Below are 27,066 nucleotides of genomic sequence, written 5' to 3'. Positions count from 1 at the left end.
TGCCCTCCCCAGCCAAGACCAGGCTCAGGGCAGCTAACACCAGGTATAAAAACAATTGATTAAAATACAACTTAAAAACAAGATTAAAGCACAGTGGTACCTCTGGTTATGTACTTAATTTGTTCCAGAGGTCCGTTCTTAACCTGAAACTGTTCTTAACCTGAGGCCCCATTTTAGCTAATGGGGCCTCGCACCACTGCCGCGCGATTTCTGTTCTCATCCTGAAGCAAAGTTCTTAACCTGAAGCACTATTTCTGGGTTAGCACAGTCTGTAACCTGAAGCGTATGCAACCCGAGGTACCACTGTACAACATTAAAATGCAGCCTCATTTCAGTAGAAACTCAAATCAAAAACTTTTTGGGGGATGAAGCGAGCTTCGGATTGCAAACAATGGAGGAGTGTGCAAAAACAAGAAAAGAAAATTAAAAACACCTAATTGAACCCGTTTCCACCAGCCAAAGCTCATATTCCTCCCTGCTCCACAGGGTCCTTAGGCAGAGCTCAGAGCAAGGCCGGCTCGGACAGCTCCACCCACTAGGCCGCGCTGCCAAACCCCTGAAAACCAGTTTCCAAAGCCGCACCACACAAGGTTACCTTTCCGTTTCTTCTTTGACGGTGGCGAACTGGGAGGGCTGTCGGTGGGTCCGGCCCTGCTCCTGCGCCTTCTCCCCGCCGCCCTCCTGCTCCTGCTCCTGGGAGGAGCTGGTGCTGCCCTCGCGGCTGACATTGCTGCTGCGCCCGGGGCTGTTCTCGGTGGAGGCCCGGGGGGACTCGGTGTTCTGCTTCAGGGTCTGGAGCTTGGCCAGGGGGATGATGTCGCAGTTCTGGGGCCGGTGCCACACAGTCCGCTGGGTGGAGGCATTGTAGTAGTAGAAGCGCGAGGTGTTGGGGTCAAAGAGCTCCCACCACTGGTTCTCGTTGGTGCGCTTGATGCGCACGCCGGCGGGGGGGTCCCAGACGCACTCCCCCGTGATCAGGTTGGCGTACATGCGCTCCCGCGTCCGAGGCTCGATGATTTCCACCCATTCCAGCCTAGGGAGGGAAAAGGAATCACAAAAAGATGTTAGAAGCTGGTTGGGATCAGTGTCGTGCTTGCAGTCCCGGGCGTCCCCAGGTGACCTCTCGTCCAGGCATTGGCCCAGACGCAAAAACGCTTCTCCTTTTTGGTATGTTATTTTATTAAATTTTCTGCTTTACAATTTAAAGTACTCATTGTTACATCCTTAAGATATCAATGACTTCCCTTCTTCTCTTTCCATGGTTTATTTTGCATATCTTAAAGGTAAAGGTAAAGGGACCCCTGACCATTAGGTCCAGTCGTGGCCGACTCTGGGGTTGCGGCACTCACCTCGCTTTATTGGCCGAGGGAGCCGGCGTACAGCTTCCGGGTCACGTGGCCAGCAGGACTAAGCCGCTTCTGGCGAACCAGAGCAGCGCACGGAAACGCCGTTTACCTTCCTGCCGGAGCGGTACCTATTTATCTACTTGCACTGCATGCTTTTGAACTGCTAGGTTGGCAGGAGCTGGGACCGAGCAACGGGAGCTCACCCCGTCGCGGGGATTCGAACCACCGACCTTCTGATCGGCAAGTCCAAGGCTCTGTGGTTTAACCCACAGCGCCACCCGCATCCCTCTTGCATATCATAAATCCCTGCATATTTTACAAAAACTGTACCGTTCAGTATCCCATTATTACATCCATCAAAACTCATTTACACTGTTGAATATACCGCACCTTTCCTTGTATAACACGCCCCCTATTTTGAGGGACTTAAAATTTAGAAAATTGGGGGGGAGAGATTCCCCAAAGTTGTTGAGCTATTTTGGGGGGAGGCTTGGCCAAAATTGTTGAGCTTTTGGGGGGGAGAATTGCCCACAGTTACAATACGATAATTTTTATTGTCACTGTCCCATACAAAACAGTTGTTGAGCTTTTTTTAGGGGGGAATGCCAAAAAAACGCTCACCCGCCAGGCAATGCCACTCGCGCACGTCGACAAAGCAACCGATCCTCTCTCCCATCACCGGAAAAAGGAGCAAATTGCCCGCCCACTTGCCGCAGCAACAGCCAATCAACAACTGCCCTTGCAGCAGTCACCAGTAACAATCTCCAACTTGCGGCAGCAACCGATCCTACAGCCCCACATTGCGCTACCCATGTATAGGAAGAACCCCAGTTTTGAAGAATGATTTTTTATTAAATAAACCTAGTCTTATACACAGAAAACTATGGTATCTGAATGCTGCCAGAGTTTTCAGCTGTACACAGTTATTTCCCATATTGAATGTTTTCCAATCTTCTCTAAACGTATGTTCTTCTTGTTCTTTATATTCTATATGTTAAGTCTGCAAGCTGTGCATATTCTGTCAACTTAAGTTGCCACTCTTCTTTGGTTGGCACTTATCATTAACTAATAATTCTCTTCATAGTCTTCCTTGCAATATTTCACATAATGCTCCTTACAGAACTTCTTGCAGTCCTACTAGCATAATCTGTTTATTACAATTGTTTTTCAAATAGTTCAAATATTTACTCCTAGAAGCTGCTATCCTATGTGGTGAAAAGGGGACTCAGGAAATTGCAGAAGACACACTTAAAATTGAAAACCTAAACTTTTTTTTTTTAAAGTACAATGCACACCAGCGTGGTATGCCACAGCTGAACAGAAGCAGGAAATAAAACATCTTTTGAAAGTGGCCTTCATCCAGAACAGCTGCTCTGCAGATGGGGACGAACGCTGCAAAGGGCCCTTCAGAAGCTTAGGGTGGGTTCTGCTCTTTGGCTCAGGGCTGGAGAAACTCTGATCACAGAAATGGAAGAGTAGGAGACCATCACACAACTCACCAGGCTCCCCAAAACAAGGCGGGTCACACACACCCTGTGACCAGTCTATAGAGTCCAAATGACAGCGTCTCACACCCCAGCATGGTGCTCAGGGAACAAATATACTGGTACCTTGGTTTGCAAACTTAATCCGTTCCGGAAGTCCATCTCAAAACCAAAGCGTTCCAAAACCAAGGTGCACTTTCCCATAGAAAGTAATGCAGAATGGATTAATCTGTCCCAGTCTTTAAAAAAAAAACCTAAAACAGCAATTTAACATCGATTTTACTATCCATCGATCCATGAAATGAAAGCAATAAACAATGCACTGCAGTCACACAATCGATCAATCAGTAGCTGAACTGGGTTCCACACGGTCACAAAAACAAAGCAAAAAAGCCGCAAAAACAAAAACGCAAAATAAATAGGAAAAATAGACAGACCTCAGCATAACACTCAAAACGGAAGTGTGGCACTCAAATCGGAAGCGTAACACTCAAAATGGAGAATGTTCGGCTTCTGAAAAAAGTTCGCAAACCGGAACATTTACTTCCGGGTTTGCAGTGTTTGGGTTCCGAGTTGTTTGAGTACCAAGGCGTTTGAGAACCAAGGTGCCACTGTAACTCCCTTTGCGATGACTCGAGGAAGTGAGCCAATCTGCACACAACTGTACGGTTCCCCTTTATCACACACAGCACAACAAGGCGACGACCTATGCTTCTCCCCCCGCCCACCCACCCAAAAGCATGCAGATCAATATGGCTAATCCAACCCAACAACCTACCAAAACCACAACCGCCCCTACACACATACAAACAAACCGCGCTGCAGTCAACCGAACGCAACCAACCAAGGTCCAGGATCCTCCTAATTTCTCGCAATAACAACGGAAAATAAATAAATGTATTGATATAGAATGATGCTGACGCATTTTTTTTTTAACAAATGAGAGAAAATAAGATAATCAGTGGGGGGGGGGGAGAGAAGGATTGATAATGGTAACCATGGAAGGGCGGAGGGAAGTCAAAGGATTCAGATTGAGGTTGAATCCTGACAAGACAGAAGTACTGTTTTGGGGGGACAGGAGGCGGGCAGGTGTGGGGGACTCCCTGGTCCTGAATGGGGTAACTGTGCCCCTGAAGGACCAGGTGTGCAGCCTGGGAGTCATTTTGGACTCACAGCTGTCCATGGAGGCGCAGGTCAATTCTGTGTCCAGGGCAGCTGTCTCCCAGCTCCACCTGGTACGCAGGATGAGACCCTACCTGCCCCAAACTGTCTTGCCAGAGTGGTGCATGCTCTGGTTATCTCCCGCTTGGACTACTGCAATGCGCTCTATGTGGGGCTACCTTTGAAGGTGACCCGGAAACTACAACTAATCCAGAATGCAGCAGCCAGACTGGTGACAGGGAGTGGCTGCAAAGACCACATAACACTGGTCCTGAGAGATCTGCATTGGCTCCCAGTATGTTTCCGAGCACAATTCAAAGTGTTGGTGCTGACCTTGAAAGCCCTAAATGGCCTCGGTCCTGTATACCTGAAGGAGCGTCTCCACCCGCATTATCCAGCCTGGACACTGAGGTTCCGCGCCAAGGGCCTTCTGGCAGTTCCTTCATTGCGAGAAGTGAGGTTACAGGGAACCAGGCAGAGGGCCTTTTCGGTGGTGGCGCCCGCCCTGTGGAATGCCCTCCCCTCAGATGTGAAGGAAATAAGCAGCTATCCTATCTTTTAAAGACATCTGAAGGCAGCCCTGTTTAGGGAAGCTTTTAATATTTAATGCTGTATTGTTTTTAACGCTCGATTGGGAGCCGCCCAGAGTGGCTGGGGACACTCAGCCAGATGGGCGGGGTATTAATAATAATAATAATAATAATAATAATAATAATAATAATTAAAATGAAGAGGTGAATGCTGTGTTTGAATTTAAATTCGTTATGTAAAACTTATATATATGAGAGAAAAGTAATGGGGCCAAAGAGAGGGAAAGAATGGCGATGAGGGCTGCTGTTGTGGGAAAGACAGAAAAGGCAGCATCTGCAGGTGGGATATTTTGCTCAGGAGCAGGGAGGGTGCCCTATATTTTGCTCAGATTTAACGTCTCGGCTCAGAGGGCTCTGTTTGTGTGGGTTCCTAAGATAACGCTCCAGAATCGCTTTGAACATTTGAGAGTGCTATCTAATTGCAAAATATTCTTCATTATTCATTACCGCAGAGCTGGCCCATCTGAACAGCCTTGTTTGAATCATTTAACCGCCTTCATCATATATAGGGCAGTGCTTTAAAAATGAATGCGTTCAACGTGGATTTTTCTTTTTCTTTACCCGGGGTGCTTTCTGAACATTCAGCACCGAAGAGACGCAAGTTCTGCACATCTCTAAAGCGTGCGCCACGATGCTCCTTAATCAGTGCTCTCGGCCAGCCCAGGCTTCAGCTGTGGAGGTTGAAATGTTTAATTAATTTCCAAAAGGAATTACTTTTGGGAATTATAGGTGCAGAACTGCCCAAACTGTATAGAAATTTATTCATGTATGGTGGCAAAAATGTTATTTGCCCAAAAATGTAAAGAAGAAGTTCCAGCAAAAGAAGAATGGATACAAAAACTTACAGAATACACGGAAATGGCGAAACTTACCGGAAAAATAAGAAATCAAGGTAACAAACTTTTTATAAAAGAACGGAAATGGTTTGTTGAATATTTACAGACAAACTGTAAACAGAAAATGACATTGGCAGGATTATTGTAATAACCTGCAGTTTTATAAGAGTATATATTTAAAGTAGCGGAATAAATGAGTAAGTTAAGTTAATTTGGAGCAAGCAGGAAATATAAAAAATAAATTTAAGGAACTGCAGAATGAGGGGGAAGGAAGTCAAGTTTCAAAATGTTAAAACGATTGTAAAACTACTGAAATGTATATAACTGAAAATTATAAATAAAAATAAAATAAATAAATAAAAAAAGAAATGTTTAATTACCGTATTTTTCGCTCTATAACACGCACCCGACCATAACACGCATGTAGTTTTTAGAGGAGGAAAACAAGAAAAAAAATATTCTAAACGAAACAGTGGATATATTATTTTTGTGGTTCATGCTGTGGCCACAGACATGTGATCTGACAGTGAGTTTGGAGTAGCCCAATGCAAAAATCCTGAGGATCCATGTGGATCCATGCTTTGTAACCACGTTTTTGCACCACTGCGGCCCCAGGCAACAGTGGGTGCGTGATTTTTTTGGTGCAAGCTGTAGCCATGGACATGCTATGTGATCTGATGCTGAATTTGGGGTGACCCAGTGCAAAAATCCTGAGGATCCATGTGGATCCGTGCTTTGTAACCACGTTTTAAGTGGGGAGGGAAGGAAAAGCACTCAAGGGACAAGGAGCTCGCGTGGGGTGTGTGGAGAAGGATGCTGCTAATAATGCAGAAGAGGGGTTTAAGGGGAGAAGAAGCATGCGTGGGGTGTGTGGAGAAGGATGCTGCTAATAATGCAGAAGAGGGGTTTAAGGGGAGAAGAAGCACGCGTGGGGTGTGTGGAGAAGGATGCTGCTAATAATGCAGAAGAGGGGTTTAAGGGGAGAAGGAGCACGCGTGGGGTGTGTGGAGAAGGATGCTGCTAATAATGCAGAAGAGGGGTTTAAGGGGAGAAGGAACACGCGTGGGGTGGGTGGAGAAGGATGCTGCTAATAATGCAGGCGAGGGGTTTAAGGGGAGAAGGAGCACGCGTGTGGTGTGTGGAGAAGGATGCTGCTAATAATGCAGGCGAGGGGTTTAAGGGGAGAAGGAGCACGCGTGGGGTGGGTGGAGAAGGATGCTGCTAATAATGCAGAAGAGGGGTTTAAGGGGAGAAGGAGCACGCGTGGGGTGGGTGGAGAAGGATGCTGCTAATAATGCAGAAGAGAGGTTTAAGGGGAGAAGGATCACGCGTGGGGTGGGTGGAGAAGGATGCTGCTAATAATGCAGAAGAGGGGTATAAGAGGAGAAGGATCACGCGTGGGGTGGGTGGAGAAGGATGCTGCTAATAATGCAGAAGAGGGGTATAAGAGGAGAAGGAGCACGCGTGGGGTGGGTGGAGAAGGATGCTGCTAATAATGCAGAAGAGGGGTTTAAGGGGAGAAGGATCACGCGTGGGGTGGGTGGAGAAGGATGCTGCTAATAATGCAGAAGAGGGGTTTAAGGGGAGAAGGAGCACGCGTGGGGTGGGTGGAGAAGGATGCTGCTAATAATGCAGAAGAGGGGTTTAAGGGGAGAAGGATCACGCGTGGGGTGTGTGGAGAAGGATGCTGCTAATAATGCAGAAGAGGGGTTTAAGGGGAGAAGGATCACGCGTGGGGTGGGTGGAGAAGGATGCTTCTAATAATGCAGAAGAGGGGTTTAAGGGGAGAAGGATCACGCGTGGGGTGTGTGGAGAAGGATGCTGCTAATAATGCAGAAGAGGGGTTTAAGGGGAGAAGGATCACGCGTGGGGTGGGTGGAGAAGGATGCTGCTAATAATGCAGAAGAGGGGTTTAAGGGGAGAAGGATCACGCGTGGGGTGTGTGGAGAAGGATGCTGCTAATAATGCAGAAGAGGGGTTTAAGGGGAGAAGGATCACGCGTGGGGTGTGTGGAGAAGGATGCTGCTAATAATGCAGAAGAGGGGTTTAAGGGGAGAAGGAGCACGCGTGGGGTGGGTGGAGAAGGATGCTGCTAATAATGCAGAAGAGAGGTTTAAGGGGAGAAGGATCACGCGTGGGGTGGGTGGAGAAGGATGCTGCTAATAATGCAGAAGAGGGGTTTAAGGGGAGAAGGATCACGCGTGGGGTGTGTGGAGAAGGATGCTGCTAATAATGCAGAAGAGGGGTTTAAGGGGAGAAGGAGCACGTGTGGGGTGGGTGGAGAAGGATGCTGCTAATAATGCAGAAGAGGGGTTTAAGGGGAGAAGGATCACGCGTGGGGTGGGTGGAGAAGGATGCTGCTAATAATGCAGAAGAGGGGTTTAAGGGGAGAAGGATCACGCGTGGGGTGTGTGGAGAAGGATGCTGCTAATAATGCAGAAGAGGGGTTTAAGGGGAGAAGGAGCACGCGTGGGGTGGGTGGAGAAGGATGCTGCTAATAATGCAGAAGAGAGGTTTAAGGGGAGAAGGATCACGCGTGGGGTGGGTGGAGAAGGATGCTGCTAATAATGCAGAAGAGGGGTTTAAGGGGAGAAGGATCACGCGTGGGGTGTGTGGAGAAGGATGCTGCTAATAATGCAGAAGAGGGGTTTAAGGGGAGAAGGAGCACGCGTGGGGTGGGTGGAGAAGGATGCTGCTAATAATGCAGAAGAGGGGTTTAAGGGGAGAAGGATCACGCGTGGGGTGGGTGGAGAAGGATGCTGCTAATAATGCAGAAGAGGGGTTTAAGGGGAGAAGGAGCACGTGTGGGGTGGGTGGAGAAGGATGCTGCTAATAATGCAGAAAGAGGTTTAAGGGGAGAAGAAGCACGCGTGGGGTGGGTGGAGAAGGATGCTGCTAATAATGCAGAAGAGGGGTATAAGAGGAGAAGGAGCACGCGTGGGGTGTGTGGAGAAGGATGCTGCTAATAATGCAGAAGAGGGGTATAAGAGGAGAAGGAGCACGCGTGGGGTGTGTGGAGAAGGATGCTGCTAATAATGCAGAAGAGGGGTTTAAGGGGAGAAGGATCACGCGTGGGGTGTGTGGAGAAGGATGCTGCTAATAATGCAGAAGAGGGGTTTAAGGGGAGAAGGAGCACGCGTGGGGTGGGTGGAGAAGGATGCTGCTAATAATGCAGAAAGAGGTTTAAGGGGAGAAGAAGCACGCGTGGGGTGTGTGGAGAAGGATGCTGCTAATAATGCAGAAGAGGGGTATAAGAGGAGAAGGAGCACGCGTGGGGTGTGTGGAGAAGGATGCTGCTAATAATGCAGAAGAGGGGTTTAAGGGGAGAAGGATCACGCGTGGGGTGGGTGGAGAAGGATGCTGCTAATAATGCAGAAGAGGGGTTTAAGGGGAGAAGGAGCACGCGTGGGGTGGGTGGAGAAGGATGCTGCTAATAATGCAGAAGAGGGGTTTAAGGGGAGAAGGATCACGCGTGGGGTGGGTGGAGAAGGATGCTTCTAATAATGCAGAAGAGGGGTTTAAGGGGAGAAGGATCACGCGTGGGGTGTGTGGAGAAGGATGCTGCTAATAATGCAGAAGAGGGGTATAAGAGGAGAAGGAGCACGCGTGGGGTGGGTGGAGAAGGATGCTGCTAATAATGCAGAAGAGGGGTATAAGAGGAGAAGGAGCACGCGTGGGGTGTGTGGAGAAGGATGCTGCTAATAATGCAGAAGAGGGGTATAAGAGGAGAAGGAGCACGCGTGGGGTGTGTGGAGAAGGATGCTGCTAATAATGCAGAAGAGGGGTTTAAGGGGAGAAGGAGCACGCGTGGGGTGTGTGGAGAAGGATGCTGCTAATAATGCAGAAGAGGGGTATAAGGGGAGAAGGCTCCTCTCCTCTCCCACTTTGCTCCTTTAAAGCAAGCAGGCTCTGCTTTTCTCCCTCCTCCCCGCTCATCACCGGCTTGGTGAGCTGAAAAACTTTGCTGCTATTTAGCGAGCTGGGTGGGGAGGAGAGAGGGACAGAAAGCCTGCTTGCTTTAAAGGAACCAACCGGACAGGAGCCGCTTACACCCGTGTAAGCTGCTCCTCTCCTCTCCCGCTTTGCTCCTTTAAAGCAGCAGGCTCTCTGTCCCCCTCTCCTCCCCACTCAGCGGCTCTTCTCCCGCTTTGCTGTTTCAAAGCGAGCCACGGAGGAGGGAAGGAAGGGGAACCATGGACCCTCTGCTCACGACTGCAGCAGATCCCCCCGCTATCCGTAGGCATTCCCTCCATAACACGCACAGACATTTCCCCTTACTTTCTAGGAGGGAAAAAGTGAGTGTTGTGGTGCAAAAAATACGGTAATCTACTTTTCAAAACGCACCTGCCCTAGCCATGCAGCTGAGGCTTCTCAGAGAGATGCCCGTCTGACTTTGTATTTCGGAGGAGGACTTAAGAGTGGGTATCTTTTCCTAGGGAAGAGGCGAAGTTCCTATTTAAGCCTAGATCGGCCTTCCTTCGGCTTTCTTCGCACCCTGCCCTCCAAAAGCGTAATGACCGCAGCCTTAGAGTCTTGTGGCCAGGGCTGTGTCTGTGTTAAAGTCTTTCCACATGGCTAGCGACGGGTTTATCAAAGCCATCGATCGCCCTCTCCTCCAATAATCCGTTTGATCCTCTCTTAAAGCCATCAGGGCTGGTGACCTTTGCTGCCTAGTTTAACTATGTGCCGGCCTTCATATACTGGGTGGACGTGGATTGCACAAAAACGAAAACCCAACACACAACTTGCTTTATATATAATGCAATTGTTGAAGCCGCACATTCCCAGCGTGATCACACTCCTGTTTCAGCGACGTCTACGCTGGCTTGGCCATGTCCAGAGAATGGCAGGATCTCCCAAGGATCATGCTCTATGGCAGCAGTTCTCAACCTGTGGGTCCCCAGATGTTGTTGGACTACAACTCCCATCATTCCTAGCCAGCATGACCAGTGGTCAGGGATGATGGGAGTTGTAGTCCAACAACATCTGGGGACCCACAGGTTGAGAACTGCTGCTCTATGGGAAGCTGGCTTCCGGCACCAGACCAACTCTGTGCTACACGTAAAGGTAAAGGGACCCCTGACCATTAGGTCCAGTCGTGACCGACTCTGGGGTTGCGGCGCTCATCTCGCTTTATTGGCCGAGGGAGCCGGCGTACAGCTTCTGGGTCACGTGACCAGCATGACTAAACCAGAGCAGCGCACGTAAACGCCGTTTACCTTCCCGCCAGAGTGGTACCTATTTATCTACTTGCACTTTGACATGCTTTTGAACTGCTAGGTGGGCAGGAGCAGGGACCGAGCAGCGGGAGCTCATCTCATCACAGGGATTTGAACCGCCGACCTTCCGATCGGCAAGTCCTAGGTTCTGTGGTTTAACCCACAGTGCCACCTGCGCCCCCTGTGCTAGAAAGATGTCTGCAAATGTGACACTAGGAACATCAACTCCACCGGATGGGAGTTCCTCGCAGATGACCACAGGACCTGGAGACAGTCAGGTTGTGCATCCACGGCAGTGACCAGAGAATGAATGACCTCTGGGAGGAACGCAGGATGAAGAAATGCTGTGGTGCATCTGCAGCAGCACAATCAGACGCCTTCATCTGCCCCAGCTGCAACAAAACATGTCTCTCCCATATCGGGAGCCAGGGCAGGCGCTACAACCTCCCGACAGCTTGACCTCACCCCAAAGGCACACTCCGGCCTTGTCTCCCGAGACAGACAGGTGCCAAGGACAGCGTCGAAGCAACTGATCCGCGTGTCAAAAATCCTATGAGTTGCGTCAATATTACTGCATTAGCCTGAATATAAGCCTCACTTTTTCCCCAAATTCCGACCATGAAAAGTCAAAGTGCAGCTTAAATTACAAAAACTGGCTTTTATGATATCGCTGCTGAAACAGACATGCGGTAAAACGGAACGGGTGTGAGTGCCTGTGGAATTTTAAGGGAGCGGCTTATATTCGGGTATTGTCTTTTTCTTTCCTTTTTCCTCCCTTGAATTTTAAAGGTGCGGCTTATATTTGGATGCGGCTCATATTCGGGCCAAAATGGTACTATCTGAAACTGCATAGGCAGGAAACCAAGTCTCAGAGAATCATAGAATCATAGTGTTGGTTTCAAATCTACACTTCTCTGGAGCAGCAGAAAACAACCTTTCTCCCTCCTCTATGTGACATCCTTTTATATATTTGAACATGGCTATCATATCACCCCTTAACCTCCTCTTCTCCAGGCTAAACATGCCCAGCTCCCTTAGCCGTTCCTCATAAGGCATCGTTTCCAGGCCTTTGACCATTTTGGTTGCCCTCCTCTGGACACGTTCCAGTTTGTCAGTGTCCTTCTTGAACTGTGGTGCCCAGAACTGGACACAGTACTCCAGGTGAGGTCTGACCAGAGCAGAATACAGTGGCACTATTACTTCCCTTGATCTAGATGCTATACTCCTATTGATGCAGCCCAGAATTGCATTGGCTTTTTTAGCTGCCGCGTAGTTTACTTGATATTTCTCTTGGCGTATTTCATTGCATGTTTCTTTTACATGCGTCCAGCACTGCATGGATGCTGTTCCATGTTTTGCATTTTTAAAGGGGGGTGGACTAAGAAGCTGACACCTGAACCTTCAAGATCCTATGACTCCTTTAACAAGCAGGCGCACCCCCCCAGGCTTGCTGCCCCCCCCCCCGCTCCACCTCCAAGCCTGTGACCCCTGCTGAGATCCAGGCAGCAACTTCTGAAGCTGTTCTGCCAGGGGCACATTTTGCCTTCAGCTTCTCAGGATAATCCCTTCTTCTGGGCCCTGCCACATCCGACTCCACATCTCCCCCCCCCCACCGCCAACAATTCATGCATCGCATTCTGTCTCCCTCCCCTTCTTCTGCTCCGCTCCAGTTCTGGGTTTTGCCAGCTCTCCCACCCGCACTCTCAAAACAAGGTTTGATTCCAGAGCACACCGCCAGTCAACGACCGCCATGCCAGATCCACCACGCTTGACATTTGCAAGCGGGGTTGGGGGGGATGGCTACACCACCACTCCAGCCTTCATGCAACACTGTCGGGCAAGATCAGCTGCACAGCCTAGCTGCAAGTACTTGGTTCTTTGCTTGCAACTCTCCGAGTTCAGCTTTCGTTTCTTTCTTGTTGCCTGAGCAGACCGGAGCAGGCGGTCATGTTTTTCTTTGTTCTGACCAACGCTGAATAAACTGTAAATATGCTCTCCTGCTGTGCATCTTTCGCTGTGTGAATTCTGCTGATAGAGTGTGCACCAGCCTAAGAATGTGGCAATCTATTTCTGAGGCTTCATGTCGCTATTTGCTGATACTGCGTGACTACGGGAGGTCGATGGATCGTCCGGCACCGAGCTTGGGAGCTCAGATGGACTTTGCCTCCCTGGCAGTATCCCAACAACAGGTTTCGGGCCCAGATTCACGGCACTTACAGGAGAGTAAGACTGCGACAGACTGCTGAGGTATGTGTTGGAAAAGCGAAAGCAGAGGCTTTTCTGAATGCTGCGCAAGAGAGTGTATTCAGAAATGACTCATTCAGGTGTCCTACATGCCAGGAAATACGCAGACTCTGTGACTCACAAAGCCTGCTCCCTTTTAAGGTGGAACGGAAATATCCTAACAGCTGTCAGGGGGCAGCCATTAGAACCGAGGAGGGAGGCAGGGGGGCTGTTGGGATACAGAGAGCCTCTGAAACTCCTGAGGAGCAGTTCCTCTTCCAGCGGTGAGAAAAGCCACACCTCCAGTGAGGAATAATTATTATTATTATTATTATTATTATTATTATTATTATTATTTATTATTTATACCCTGCCCATCTGGCTAGGTTTCCCCAGCCACTCTGGGCGGCTCCCAACAAAACACTAAAATACAATCACCTATTAAACATTAAAAGCTTTCCTAAACAGGGCTGCCTTCAGATGTCTTCTCAAAGTCTGGTAGTTATTTTTCTCTTTGACATCTGGTGGGAGGGCGTTCCACAGGGCGGGTGCCACTACCAAGAAGGCCCTCTGCCTGGTTCCCTGTAATTTGGCTTCTCGCAGCGAGGGAACCGGCAGAAGGCCCTCGGGCGCTGGACCTCAGTGTCCGGGCAGAACGATGGGGGTGAAGAGAGGGAAGGGGCCAGCCAAACGAAGAGAGGGCTTGAGGATGCTTCTGAGAGCCCCAGCACCTCACTTCGCCAGGCTGACCAGGAGGGACGCACACCACTTCCGTTGCCCAGCTTGCGCAGAGGGGTGAAACACGAGAGGAGGAGGAGGAGACTTGGGGTGCCGAAGTTCTTACGTTGGGGGAGAAGCCGGAAGGGGCCACTCCCGGATTCTGCAAGTGACTGAGACGGGCTTGGTAGATCTGCACTGTAAATAGTTTGTACAATAAAACCTGTAAAAGCCAGGTCGGAGTCCTGCCTGGTTACTCACGAGCAACCACCACCAGCATCTGACACTGGCGTTGCCCACATCCAATAAGGGCTCCAGGTATGAAGGGTGCAGGTTCCAGAAGAGAAGGCTTAGCTCGGCCTGTGCCTCTCTGAATCACTCGCAAGGCGAAGGCGCCACCGCTCTCGAACTCCGTCTCGGCTTACTTGCCTGCCTACGGAATCAAGAGCTACTTGCTTGATCTGAAATCGAGGTGATTATGAAACCATGATTTAAATATCACACAGGGTTTGGTTTGGGCCATTCGTTGAAATGAACCGTCCCAGGTTTGTAATTCGTGTGTTGTTGTTTTTTCAAAGGAGCATGCGGACTCGCCGGTGGTTGCTATAACAAAAACCTTTGTTTGCAGCTAAACAGAGACTTTATGCTACCCAGGAGCACAATCTTGAGCCTCTGGCTAATGCAGTTCTCTTCCCTTCTGCACCACAGAGTTTGCATCTGTTTAGATAAGCAACTGCAAAGGGAAGAGTTTCTCTCCCGTTCCCTCAATAATATACACCAAGTGCCCAGAATTTGCAAGAAGCAGAGGTTGTTATTTATTGGGTGGAACAGGTTCCCTCCCCATTACATGGAAAGGAAATTCTCACACTGTCTAAATCTGCGTTCCCCAGCCTGGTGCTCTTTAGATGTTTTAGCTAGACATTACATCAGAAATTTCTTTTTAAAAGGGCATGAGCTTTTACCCACTCGGGTTGATTGCCAGGGCTATGTACAGTGGTCTCTTGGTTCTCAAACTTAATCTGTTTCAGAAGTCTGTTCCAAAACCAAAGCGTTCCAAAACAAAGGCGCACTTTCCCATAGAAAGTAATGCAAAATGGATTAATCCGTTCCAGACTTCTAAAAACAACCTCCGAAACAGCAATTCAACATGAATTTTACTATCAAATGATACCATCGATCCATCAAATGAAAGCAATAAACAATGTACTGCAGTCACACAATCAATGAATCAGTAGCTGAACTGGGTTCCACACAGTCACAAAAACAAAACGAAAAGAGCCACAAAAACAAAAATGCAAAATAAATAGCAAAAACAGACATAACACTAAAAATGGAAGTGTGGCACTCAAAACACAGCATGTTCAGCTTCTGAGAAAAGTTCACAAACTGGAACACTTACTTCCGGGTTTGCAGTGCTTGGGTTCCAAGTTGTTTCAGTACCAAGGCGTTTGAGAATCAAGGTACCACTGTACATTATACCGTACAGAATTACATACACACACACTGCAGTAAGATACAGTTATGGGTTTTAAGGCTGTGGGACCCTAGCCAGTCCTGAATCTATAGCAGGGTGAGATACACATCTGTGGCCTATGTGCATCTCCTGATCTCTGCCCCAAGCAAGCCACAAGGCCAGTTCAGCTTGGCCCCCAAACACAACCAGATACAAAGCAAGGGCCCAAAAGTGGAATTTGCTGCCAAGGAGTGTGGTGGAGTCTCCTTCTTTGGAGGTCTTTAAGCAGAGGCTTGACAACCATATGTCAGGAGTGCTCTGATGGTGTTTCCTGCTTGGCAGGGGGTTGGACTCGATGGCCCTTGTGGTCTCTTCCAACTCTATGATTCTATGATTCTATGGATCTAAGTAGAATCTGACTCCAGCTCTAACCCAAAGGTTTGGAAGAGATGAGTGCCACCACTGGAAAAGGCCTGAGACCCCTTTCCAGAAAAAGGGTGCAGTGGTGCCTCTTGCTCCCTGTTCCCTTCAAGTCCCTCCTCAAAACCTCAAAGCTCCTCTGCAAAGTGTGGGGCTAGAAGCCCAAGTCCACATCCCTGACTGAGGGCAGATGCGCACTGTATGTTTAAAGCGTATCCAGTGCATATTTAAAGCACAAGACTCCATTCCCCCCAAGAATCACGGGAACTGTAGTTTCCACTCACAGCTACCATTTCCAGCACCTTAACAAACTACAGTTCCTGTGGTTCTTTGGGGTGGGGAGTTGTGTGCTTTAATTGTGGGTTTAACATGCTTTAAATGTATAGTGAAACTAAGCGTGCACATAACTTCATTTTCAGCAACAGTCAGCTGGTGACCTGTCCGAAATTTTCATGCTGTTTTTATTGTATGTATATATAATTGTTGAAATTGTGGTACACAGGTTTTTTAAAAAAATAAATAATCCAGAAACTGCTGGAAGACTTGGGATGCACATCCCAAGGACTGAAAGTTTGCACAGGGAGAAAGCAGACAGAGAGGTGAACCTCCATGCTTCCTGGACCGTCTTTCTTCCTTCGTTTTTTCCCCACGATTATTGATTTTGTTTAAAAGTGCAAACGTAACAAAAAGAAATGAAAGGAAGATTCAGAAGTGTAGACCACAGAGCGTCACAGCCTGGAAGGACAAAAGTACAGCACAGTTCCAAAAGGATAATAAAGCATTGACTCATACAAAGATTCCCTTTGCAACTAACAAAGACGTGTAAAAATAGAAGTATTCTCCACCTGTGAGTTTCATCATTATTGAGGATAATGGTTCTATGAAGTCTTAGATGAGCCTGACACCTGCATGTACTTGTGGCACTCAGCAACCACGTGCCTCAATATTTGTCTAAGAAAGTGGGCAGGGGGAAGGGGACCTGGTTATCTGAGCTCTTTCAGTTTACAGTGGTACCTCGGGTTAAGTACTTAATTCTTTCCGGAGGTCTGTTCTTAACCTGAAACTGTTCTTAACCTGAAGCACCACTTTAGCTAATGGGGCCTCATGCTGCCGCCGCGCCGCTGGAGCATGGTTTCTGTTCTCATCCTGAAGCAAAGTTCTTAATCCGAGGTACTATTTCTGGGTTAGCGGAGTCTGTAACCTGAAGCGTATGTAACCCGAGGTACCACCGTATAAGGTAAAGTTTCAAGAAGAGCAATCTGCTAAACCCTAGAATACAGCGATCCAAAATCCCTAGTCTGCCTTTGTGTTGACCTTCCCTCAAGTGCTAGACCAGGGGTCAGCAACCTTTTTCAGCAGGGGGCCGGTCCACCATCCCTCAGACCATGTGGGGGGCCGGACTATATTTTTTTTGGGGGGGGGGAATGAATGAATTCCTATGCCCCACAAATAACCCGGAGATGCATTTTAAATATAAGCACACATTCTACTCGGGTAAAAACACGCAGATTCCCGGACTGTCCATGGGCTGGATTGAGAAGGCGATTGGGCCAGATCTGGCCCCCGGGTTTGCCTACCCATGCCTTAGTTCAGGGGTCAGCAAACTTTTTCAGCAGGGGGACGGTCCGCCGTCCCACAGACCATGTGGTGGGCCGGACTATATTGGGGGTGGGGGGGAATGAACAAATTCCTATGCCCCACAAATAACCCAGAGATGCATTTTAAATAAAAGCACATATTCTACTCATGTAAAAACACTACGCAGGCTCCACAAATAACCCAGAGATGCATTTTAAATTAAAAGACACATACTACTCATGTAAAAACACGCTGATTCCCGGATCGTACACAGGTCAGACTGAGAAGGCGATAGGCCTTAGGTTGCCTACCCCTGTGCTAGACTGATGCTCTCAGGGTTGAGGAAGTCACTTCTTATTTCCTTCTTCATCCCACCTTAGGAGGCGAGCCATCTCTCCTTTGCTGATCTTTGCAGAGATGAAAGAGCAAGAATGGCTCATTGCATCTCCACCTCAAGCCGCCCAGAACTGGGATATTTCATATCCAACACACATGTCCTACAATAAACTTAGCTTTCTCGTTTTCCATACTGAGAAGTCTCAGTGCGATTGCATCCAAGGGCAAAACGGGCTCCTCCAAGCGGGAGTTTTAATGCGCAGCTTGAGCTTCCGGCTAATGCATTAGAGCTCCGGATGCCAATGTCAGTTCCATCCAGACACATTCTGTCCCCGTGACTTTTGCATCCATGCTTCCCTTCCTGACCTCAGCTCTTGGTCTCGGTTAAAATTTAGACTGAAAATGGCTCAGAACAAGAACAAGGGCCATCCAGCTCAGCAGGTGGGTTAGTGGGGACCTACTTCAGTCCAAAGACCACATCCTATCAGAGGCAACTTTCCAGTTGGGGCAGGGGGAGCACGTTCAAAATTAACTGGGGGCCGTTTGCGTTTTGCAACCGGCAAGCAGCCTTTTGTGAGAAAGTGAAGATGTCTGGTTGCAAGGTTTGGCACCAACATCTCCATCTGGCTGGCATGCCCATGATGCCACGCCACTCAGCTGGTCTCCAGGGCAGCGCAGCAGGTGATTTACACAGCAGCCTGGCAACAAAAGACACACATGCTTTGTAATCTTGTTTTCTTTCTTTTTTAACGTACCAAGACATATCATTGTGACGACCATGACCTAGATTTAAGGTGCCATTAGGCTCCTAGATTTTATATCTCAGTTTCTAACACGGCCGTGCAGCAGTCAGAGGTGTAAACACACACACATATTCAGGCAAGCAAGAGGCATTATGACAGCTTCAAGGGCACCTTCTAGCCAAACAAAAGCACTTGGGGGGGAAAGGGGTGTGGCCACAGGAGCATAGCTGTCGACTTTCAGATTTGAAAATAAGGGATCAGTAGCCTCACCTGTCCTGGGGACAGTCTACGGGATATCTAACAATCCGGGATAACAGCAGGAAGCAGTGGTAAACAGCGCTGGAATAAGGGAATTTCCCACCAAAAAAAGGGAAGGTTGACAGATATGAACAGGAGGGGAGGGGATGAAGGGAGACCCACTGGCCAGACAGAGTGGTTTGGAAGGCCACAATTGGTAACCCAACTGAAGGCTCTCCATCCTCAAAAATCTAAAAGAAAACCAGAGGCTTATGCCAGGCTAAGCTACCCTTCAAAGCAAAATCCACGTCTTTGTTTCATCCAAAAAGAAAGAAATAAATCCAAAGCCCATTCCAAAGAGCTACTTTCACAATCAAGCATATTTTGCCCTTTTTTGCACCGAGCTGCCAAACTCTGCCTTCTCAGTATCTTCAGGGACAGTATGAGAAGATCCCTTTTGTTGGAAATTTTATTTACAACATAACATAAACCCCCCACCCCCACCCCAATACAGAAATACAATAAGCATAACATACAACAATACAAGCAACCAAATAAAAGACTTCCTTTATCCTGTATCTGGCCTCCTTATTTACTTCTTATAAGCTGTTTCCTTTATGAATAATTATTAAGATTTTTCTAATTATAACTTAAATATCCACAAAGTCTCCTGCAGACATTAATCGAAACAAGTCCAGGTATGTATTTTAGGGCACTGTTTTGTGAAGTATTCTCTGCATTTTCCCCATGCTTTTTGAAACTCTTGTCTAGTGTGAGAAGATCCCTTTTGATCAATGGTCTTGCATTTGTGATGCTCAGGTGACTGACAGCATTTGTCATGATGATGATGATGATGATAATTTATAATTTATAGCCTGCCCACCTGGCTGGGTTTCCCCAGCCACTCTGGGCAGCTTCCAACAAAATATTAAAATACAACTGTCTATTCCGTTCTATTCCGACATACTGTATTTTTCGCTCTATAAGACGCACCAGACCACAAGACGCACCTAGTTTTTGGAGGAGGAAAACAAGAAAAAAAATATTATGAATCTCAGAAGCCAATCCTTCTTGCTGTTCTGGCTTCTGGGATAGCTGCGCAGCCTGCATTTGCTCCACAAGACGCACACACATTTCCCCTTACTTTTCAGGAGGGAAAAGTGAGTCTTATAGAGCAAAAAATACGGTATACTCTGCAGTAAGGAGAACCTTCACTGTGCCAATTCTGACAACAACTTCGATGGAAAGTGCATCGCCCGCTATCCACGACTCCTTTCAATTTACTAAACATTACTGGTGGGTCTCCGTACAGCTCAGATGCCTTGCTCCAGGAACGCCACCCGGTCAATGCGCAAGGTGCATTCGCTCTGGCTGTTTGCTTTAGCGTAACTGGATGTGACAGAGATGAAGGGGGAACCTCCACCCAGCGGCATATCAAAGCCCAGCGAGCATCTGACTCGAGCCGCCAGCTTCAAGGGGGTCAAATATTTCCATGGCTGTGAAGCCAAGTAAGGGCAAGGCAGTTCCTGGAGGACACAGAGACCCACCCACCGCCCACCGCTTTTCACTGGGGGCGCAGCGGAGATGAACCTTCCTACGAAGGCAAGCTTTTGCTTTGGGGGTTCTGTCAAGGGTTGAGAGCAACAGGGAAGGAGGAAAATGAAAGCCTTAAACACGAATGGCTTTCTCCCCCCTCCCTCTCTCCCTTCTTTGTCCTTCCATCGATTATGGACAGCATGCTGAGCTGATTGCCTTTGATGGTGAAAACTAAGAAGCAGAGAAAGCAGCCAGGCTGTCTTGGGGAGCTGAAAGACCGGGGGGGGGGTTTCTCTTTTGGATCCCTGCTCAGAAAACAGTCTGAAAAATTGCTGCGCACTGCTGCTCAGGGAAAGCAGTGTCTTGCTTCTATGATGGATCAAGGGCAAGACAGCAGGCATTTAAGCCATGTCCAAATCACACACACACCCCATCACCACTGCTAGCTTTCTGCAAGCGGGGATCTTAGTATGAAGGCATTCACAACCGCCAGAGACGTCAGTGCCTGTGTACGCCCCCCCATCTCAACACAAGAACACGCCCCCCCCAAAAAATAAAGTGCTTTCAACCAGCAAGGTGCAAGGAAACTGCTATATTCTCTGTAGAGGGGAGAAGTTCTGCCAACAGCTGCACATGTTGGGGAAACCCAACGTATAAGTTGAATTACTGGGGGTTATTGGGTGGCTTCTGCTTTTGTATTTTGTGTTTTTATATTGTGATTTTATCAAGAACATTGACAAGAAATTGATGAGTTATGCAGAACTGGCCAAATTGACATATAAACTGCGTGAAAAGGACAACTGAGACTTTAAAAGGAAGAATTTATTAGTTGAACATATAATAGACAAAGCAAGGATATGCACAATTTTATAACATGCAGAAAACAAGACATGTAAAAAAATCAGGGAGGGGAGCTGAGGGAACTCCTTGGTGGGGGGGGAGAGGGAAGGTTGAGGGGGGAATAAGGGGAGGGGAAATAATGTAATTGATTACGAGGATTGACAAATTGTTATGTTGAAATTGGTTAATAAAAATATATTTTTAAAAAATATATATTGTGATTTTATCTTGTGAACTGCCCTGAGACCTGCAGGTAAAGGGTGGTATACAAATTATTATTATTATTATTATTATTATTATTATTATTATTATTATTATTCCATTGTGGGGACCATAGCCTAGGTTTAAGGTGCAATTAGGTGATTAGCTTATATATATGAGTTTCTAACACAGCCTACATGTGGGAAAAGCCAAGGGCTTACAAGTGAAGTTGGGGGGGCAGGTACCAAACAGGAGATCACTGAGGAAGGCAGAATAAAGATGGTCTGGGGAAAAGGTTTTCCAGGAAGGGGACTAAGAGGAGGCTTGCCTGCGCTTGATTCAAATAGAAGAGGATTGTTATTCGAGGCACAGGGAGCAGCACCAGGGACGAAAGATGAATTGAGCAAAGGAGGGGGAAATAGGTGAACCCATCTCCCTTCCCCAACCGAGTCTGATTAGGTCATTCCAATAAACTCCACACAGATCCTCTTGCCAAGGTCAGCGGGGAGTCACAGCTGCTACGGAGGAAGCCACGTGGCACCGGGCCACGCAGCATCGCACGGAGCATGCAAGCAGCTTCTGCTGTGGCAGCTGCACCCGTCCGCCAGCTGCCTCAGGGTGCTGCTGGTGTAGATCTAGAGGGCTCTATGGCAGGCTGCTTTAAGCTGGCTCCCTGCAGGTGTTTGAGGCTGCAATGCCCTACGGCAGTGCTGGCCAGAGCAGCAGACCAAAGCACACCCAGAGGGAGCCAGGTTGGCAAATTCCAGAGCTTTCTGCATTAACGTAAAGCAACGCCCTGCTGAATGTGGGTCTTTCTAGAACAACAAAGGCAGCTGTCAGAGTATTTCTCCATCTAAGAGCAAAAAAATAAAAAAGCAGAGACATCACCTTTCCAACAAATGTCCGTATAGTTCAAGCTATGGTTTTCCCAGTAGTGATGTATGGAAGTGAGAGCTGGACCATGAAGAAGGCTGATCACTGAAGAATGGATGCTTTTGAATTTTGGTGCTGGAAGAGACTCTTGAGAGTCCCATGGACTGCAAGAAGATCAAACCTCTCCATTCTGAAGGAAATCAGCCCTGAGTGCTCACTGGAAGGACAGATCCTGAAGCTGAGGCTCCAAGACTTTGGCCACCTCATGAGAAGAGAAGACTCCCTGGAAAAGACCCTGACGCTGGGAAAGATGGAGGGCACAAGGAGAAGGGGACGACAGAGGACGAGATGGTGGGACAGTGTTCTCAAAGCAGCCAGCATGAGTTTGACCAAACTGCGGGAGGCAGTGGAAGACAGGAGGGCCTGGCATGCTCTGGTCCAGGGGTCACGAAGAGTCAGACATGACTAAACGACTAAACAACAAAACAAGAGCAAAAGTAGAGCCTTCTGGATCAGGCAATGATCCATCTGGCCAAAGCATCCTGTTCTTGCAGTGACCGGCCAGATGCCGTAAAGAGAAATGCACAAGCAGGATTAGGGCACAAGAGCACACTCTCCTCCCTTTTTTAATGCTACGTACCTACCTGTTTGTTTGTTTGTTTATTTACTTCCATTAGTGAATCGCTTCCCATAAAACATCTCAAAGCAATTTAGCAATAAAAGCATTTCAGCAATAGAAGCCACTGCAGCTACATATGTAAAAACAATTATAATGATTTAAAAGCAAACACACTGCTTTTGAAAAATTAAAACCATCTGTTCCGCACAAACGTGCATCCTCCCCCATGCGTGCAGCACCATGCGTCAGCCTAGGCTTCCATGCTACGCACATTTTGACCCGACTCCAGAGGCAGGGAGCTGCTAGCTGCCCCCTCCCAGGCTGAAAGTGAGCCCACAACTCTTAGTAATAGTCCCACTTGCTCAAGAGTCGGGGTGAACTGAGGGCTGGTGGCGCCTTAATGTTTAAGGTGGAACAGGCCGAATGTGGCTCTACAACAGCTGGGCAAACGCCACATTCCAGGTGCCCTCTGGATACAAAATGTGTCCTCTGCCACTGAGCTTCTTGCAGGCTGGATCATGTTTAATAATAAATAATAATAAATTTATATTTATATCCCGCCCTTTTCAGTTCAGAAAACCGGGCTCAGGGCGGCTAACAACAAATTTGAAACACTTAATTGATGCAACAAAAAACAGCATAAAATACAGAATAAAATGTGAGTAACAATAAATTCAGAATTCAAAAATCAATTTAGGGGGGAAATCCATCCAATAAACATTAGATGATCACCAGGGCTAGCTGGCTAAATTAGTCCTATTTGGGCCAGCGAGGAGACCAGGGGAGAATTAGCTGTGGGATCCCTGAGCGGGTACTCTTCATAAAAAGGGGAGGGGGAGGGAAGGAAGGGGAATAAAAAATCAGGCTGAATTCAAATTGAAAACCAGGTGGAATAGCTCTGTCTTACAGGCCCTGTGGAAGGAGGTTAAATCCTGCAGGGCCCTGGTCTCCTGGGAGAAGAGTATTCCACCAGGTCGGAGCCATCACTGAGAAGGCCCTGCCCCTGGTGGAGGATAATCTGACTTCCTTAGGGCCTTCCCTAGGACCTCTAAACTATGGTTATTCATGGACCTTAAGGTCCTCTGCGGGGCAGATGCACCCAGAAGGCCGACAAGAAGGTCTAGATGACAAGGGTGTCCAGGGTCCACAGAGATGCTCACCACCAATAAGGGGTGGTGACCTAAGGAAGAGGAGATCAGAAGTTCCCAGTTCCCTAAGCAGGGAGGAAGGCAGGACAGTGAGGCAAAAGTCAGCACCATGGAGAGGAATCAAGGTGCTGGATTCAGGACCATGGACAGCACTCCACACATCCATGTTGTCTCAGCAAGGTGCCAGAGCACGCAAATGAGTTTTATAGGAAGGACAGTGAGCCACTTGCTGGAGGTCCCACCTGCCTGAGTGCTGCCAGTTAAAGGGCCTTTTGGTGTAACGGGGTCTCTAGCTGCAGGAATCTCTGCTCAGGGCCCTCTTGAGTGTGTGGACCGGCCAGCCCGCTCCAGTGGCGGAGGTATCTCTTCAGGGCTAAGGGGAGGGAGTCTCCTGCCCATAGCTCCACACAGGATGGACCAGGGAGTAGCTCCATCTTCATCTCAGAGGACAATGCCTCCACGGTGTCCTAGGCTGGGGACATGACAAAGAGCTCTTCCTCAAAGGGAGATGTAAAGAGCAGGGCAGGGCGATATATTGATATATCATCCAAAACCACATTGTGATAACGGTTTCATAATATCTGAGCTGGCGATATATCACGAATCACAATGTGTGTAAGGGCTAGGAGATATCTGGTTTTCAACATCGAGATAACTCACCAGCTGAACACTGCAATGTTATCACCAGTTAAAGCACACAATATCACCAGCTAAACGTTGCAACATCACCAGCTAAACATTGCAATCTACCACAATGTCTGAAATAAGGATGGAACTATACAGAGGCGAACAGGACAATGTCCTGGCAACTGATACTATTCAGGGGTCTAAAACGAATAAATGACAATATTATCAATCATCAGTACTCAGTTTCATCAGCAAGCAAGCTAAAATGCATCTCAACAGGACTTTTGGTTTTGGGCTCGGCTACCAAATGGTGGTATTCAGGACAAACCAAAGTACGGTGATGAGTCATAGTGAATGAAAATAATCTGGGACTGCCTGCAGGTATGCTAGGAAGCAGAAGCAGCAGTGGCAGAAACAGTTTGCCATGAGTGTGGTACGTGTCGGCACTAGCAGCGGCAACCTGCAAGGCCTGGCAGTGGCGGCACAATCAGTGGTGGCCTGCAAGCCCTCGTGGTGGCGACGGGAGGGGGCAGCAGAAGCAGCCTTGTGGTGGGGGAATAAGCAGTGGCAACTTGCAAGGCCTCATGGCAGTGACAGGAGCTGGCGGCAGTAGCAGTGGCAGCCTGCAAGGCTTCGCCTTGGTGACAGGGACTGACGGCAGTGGCAGCGGACTGCAAGGCCTCGTGGCGGCAGCGGGAGATGGCGGCCATAGTAGTGGTAGCCTGCGAGGCCTCGTGGTGACATGAGCATAGTGTATAGTGACCCAGCCCTGGTCAAGAGCAAAACCCTCAAGGCCTTTGGGGTTTGCCGCCATTGTTGGAAGGAACTAAAAGGGCAAACCCCACCGTGCTCCAGCCGGCCACACCCAAGTCAAAACCTCTCTTCTATTTTAAGCATTGCTTGTGAAAAAGATAAGAAGCACCTCCAGGATCAGGCCAATGGCCCATCTAGTCCAGCATCCTGTTCTCACAGGGGCCAAGCAGATGCCTCTGTGGAGAAACCTGCAAGCAGGATTCAAGCTCAAGAGCCCTCCTGCGGTTTTCAGCACCTGGCATTCAGAAGCAACTGTGGAGGCAGGGCACAGCCATCATGCAAAGAAACTGGGAGGGGTGTGTGAGAGACAACCCTTCCAACTGCTTATGCATCATTCATATTCTGAACTCAAGGAGAAAAGCAATGCATAAAGGAACAAGCCAGAAACGGATCGCATCATTCACCGGCCCGGCTGTCGGCAACAATAAGCTGTTCCATGGGAACGTGATCTGCTCCCGCTTTCTCTGCACAGAATAAGACAGGCCTAGGAATACAACAGGAGAAACAGGAGGGCCGGCTATGTTTCGTTGCTGTAGAAACAGCCTTGTGGCAGGCGTGTGTGCGTGCCTCTGGGATCCGGGAGGGCCCTCAGCATCAGAGGCCATGCAGAGTCACCTCTCGAGTCACCGCAGCCAAAAGCAAACTCCCTGCGCCTGATTTGTCATGGCATCGGTTGCCAGGCAGGGATGCGTCTCCCTGGAAACAGCCCTGTTTGCTGCTGATCCACTATTATCTCAAGAAGCCTTTCAATCTTCCCACACACAAATTATATATATATATATATATACACACACACACACACACACACACACACACACTCGCATGCATTTATCTCTTACAGCAGCGCGCAGGGAGAACGTGGTGGTGTAAACATTGATGGTCAGGGACTCCAACAGCCAGTTTTTACTTCTAAATTCCTGCACGGCTGGGCCAGTCTCCTCCACTGAGCCTTGGTTTTAGACATCAACACCTTTCCAAAAATGAAATTGCCCAAGACAACACAGAAAGAGAGAAAGCTGCTGTAGTCAGACCAGCTGGCTCAGTACCGTATTTTTCACTCTATAGGACGCACCCGAGCAAAGGACACACCTAGTTTTTAGAGGAGGAAAACGAGTAAAAAATATTCTGAATCAAATCAGTGTCGGGGCTGAAGGGGGAAGCCCGGGGTTTCCCCATAAAGCCCCGGCATCCCCAAGCTAGAACAGCGAGACGCTGCGCAGCACTCCGTCTCGCTGTTCTGGCTTTGGGGACAGCCTTTCAAGCCTCAGCCTTCACCCCGCTGCCCTGTGGACGCTTTGCGCAGCTAACCCCAAAGCCTTTGGAGCGCAGCGCGAGTTCCCACTGCGCTCCGGAGGCTATCTTTGAAGCCTGGAGAGCGAGAGGGGTTGGTGCGCACCGACCCCTCTCGCTCTCCAGGCTTCAGCGAAAGCAATGTGTAGCCTCCGGAGCGAGGAGGGAGCGCTCGCTCTGCGCTTTGGAGGCTTCGCGTTGCTTTCACTGAAGCCAAGGAGCCTGTATTCGCTCCATAGGACGCACAAACATTTCCCCTTCATTTTTGGAGGGGAAAAAGTGCTTCCTATAGAGCGAAAAATACAGTATTGGCCACTCTGGCTGCTGGCAGCAGCTCTCCGGGATTTCAAGAAGAGTTTTTCTCCCAGCTCAACTTGGAGAGGTCATCGAGGAACTGAACCTGGGACCTTCTGAGTTAGGGTTATCCCAAGATCTGGACTCCAAAAGCCAAGGAGCTGAGCGGCGGAAGGAAATCGAAACCTAAGCCACAAGCTGCAAGCAAAATACTGGTGGAACCGAAAGTTAAAAGGCGTTCCAAAGTCAGAATGGCACTCTGCTTATGGTGTGGACAGTTCAACGCACATTCGTTTCCAGTGGGAAGGGCTTCCGTGTTGTTTTAAGGTAAAGGTAAAGGGACCCCTGACCATTAGGTCCAGTCGCAGACGACTCTGGGGTTGTGGGGCTCATCTCGCTTTATTGGCCAAGGGAGCCGGCGTACAGCTTCCAGGTCATGTGGCCAGCATGACTAAGCCGCTTCTGGCGAACCAGAGCAGCGC

The 27,066-nt window shown here is 48.6% G+C and overlaps 1 protein-coding gene across 2 annotated transcripts in view; it reads right to left on the bottom strand.

Annotated features, from left to right (window-relative positions):
• Positions 1–27,066, bottom strand: part of ARHGAP39 (Rho GTPase activating protein 39) — a 206,587-nt gene that overhangs the window by 100,119 nt on the left and 79,402 nt on the right. For both annotated transcript variants that reach the window (XM_053395131.1, XM_053395132.1), the window contains exon 2: positions 596–1,033. In XM_053395131.1, the coding sequence (XP_053251106.1) occupies positions 596–1,033 (438 nt within the window). The remainder of the gene's footprint in view (positions 1–595; positions 1,034–27,066) is intronic.

This window comes from Podarcis raffonei, chromosome 7, assembly GCF_027172205.1.
Source record: "Podarcis raffonei isolate rPodRaf1 chromosome 7, rPodRaf1.pri, whole genome shotgun sequence".
Classification (NCBI taxonomy): domain Eukaryota; kingdom Metazoa; phylum Chordata; class Lepidosauria; order Squamata; family Lacertidae; genus Podarcis; species Podarcis raffonei.
This window is presented reverse-complemented; position numbering and strand designations above follow the sequence as displayed.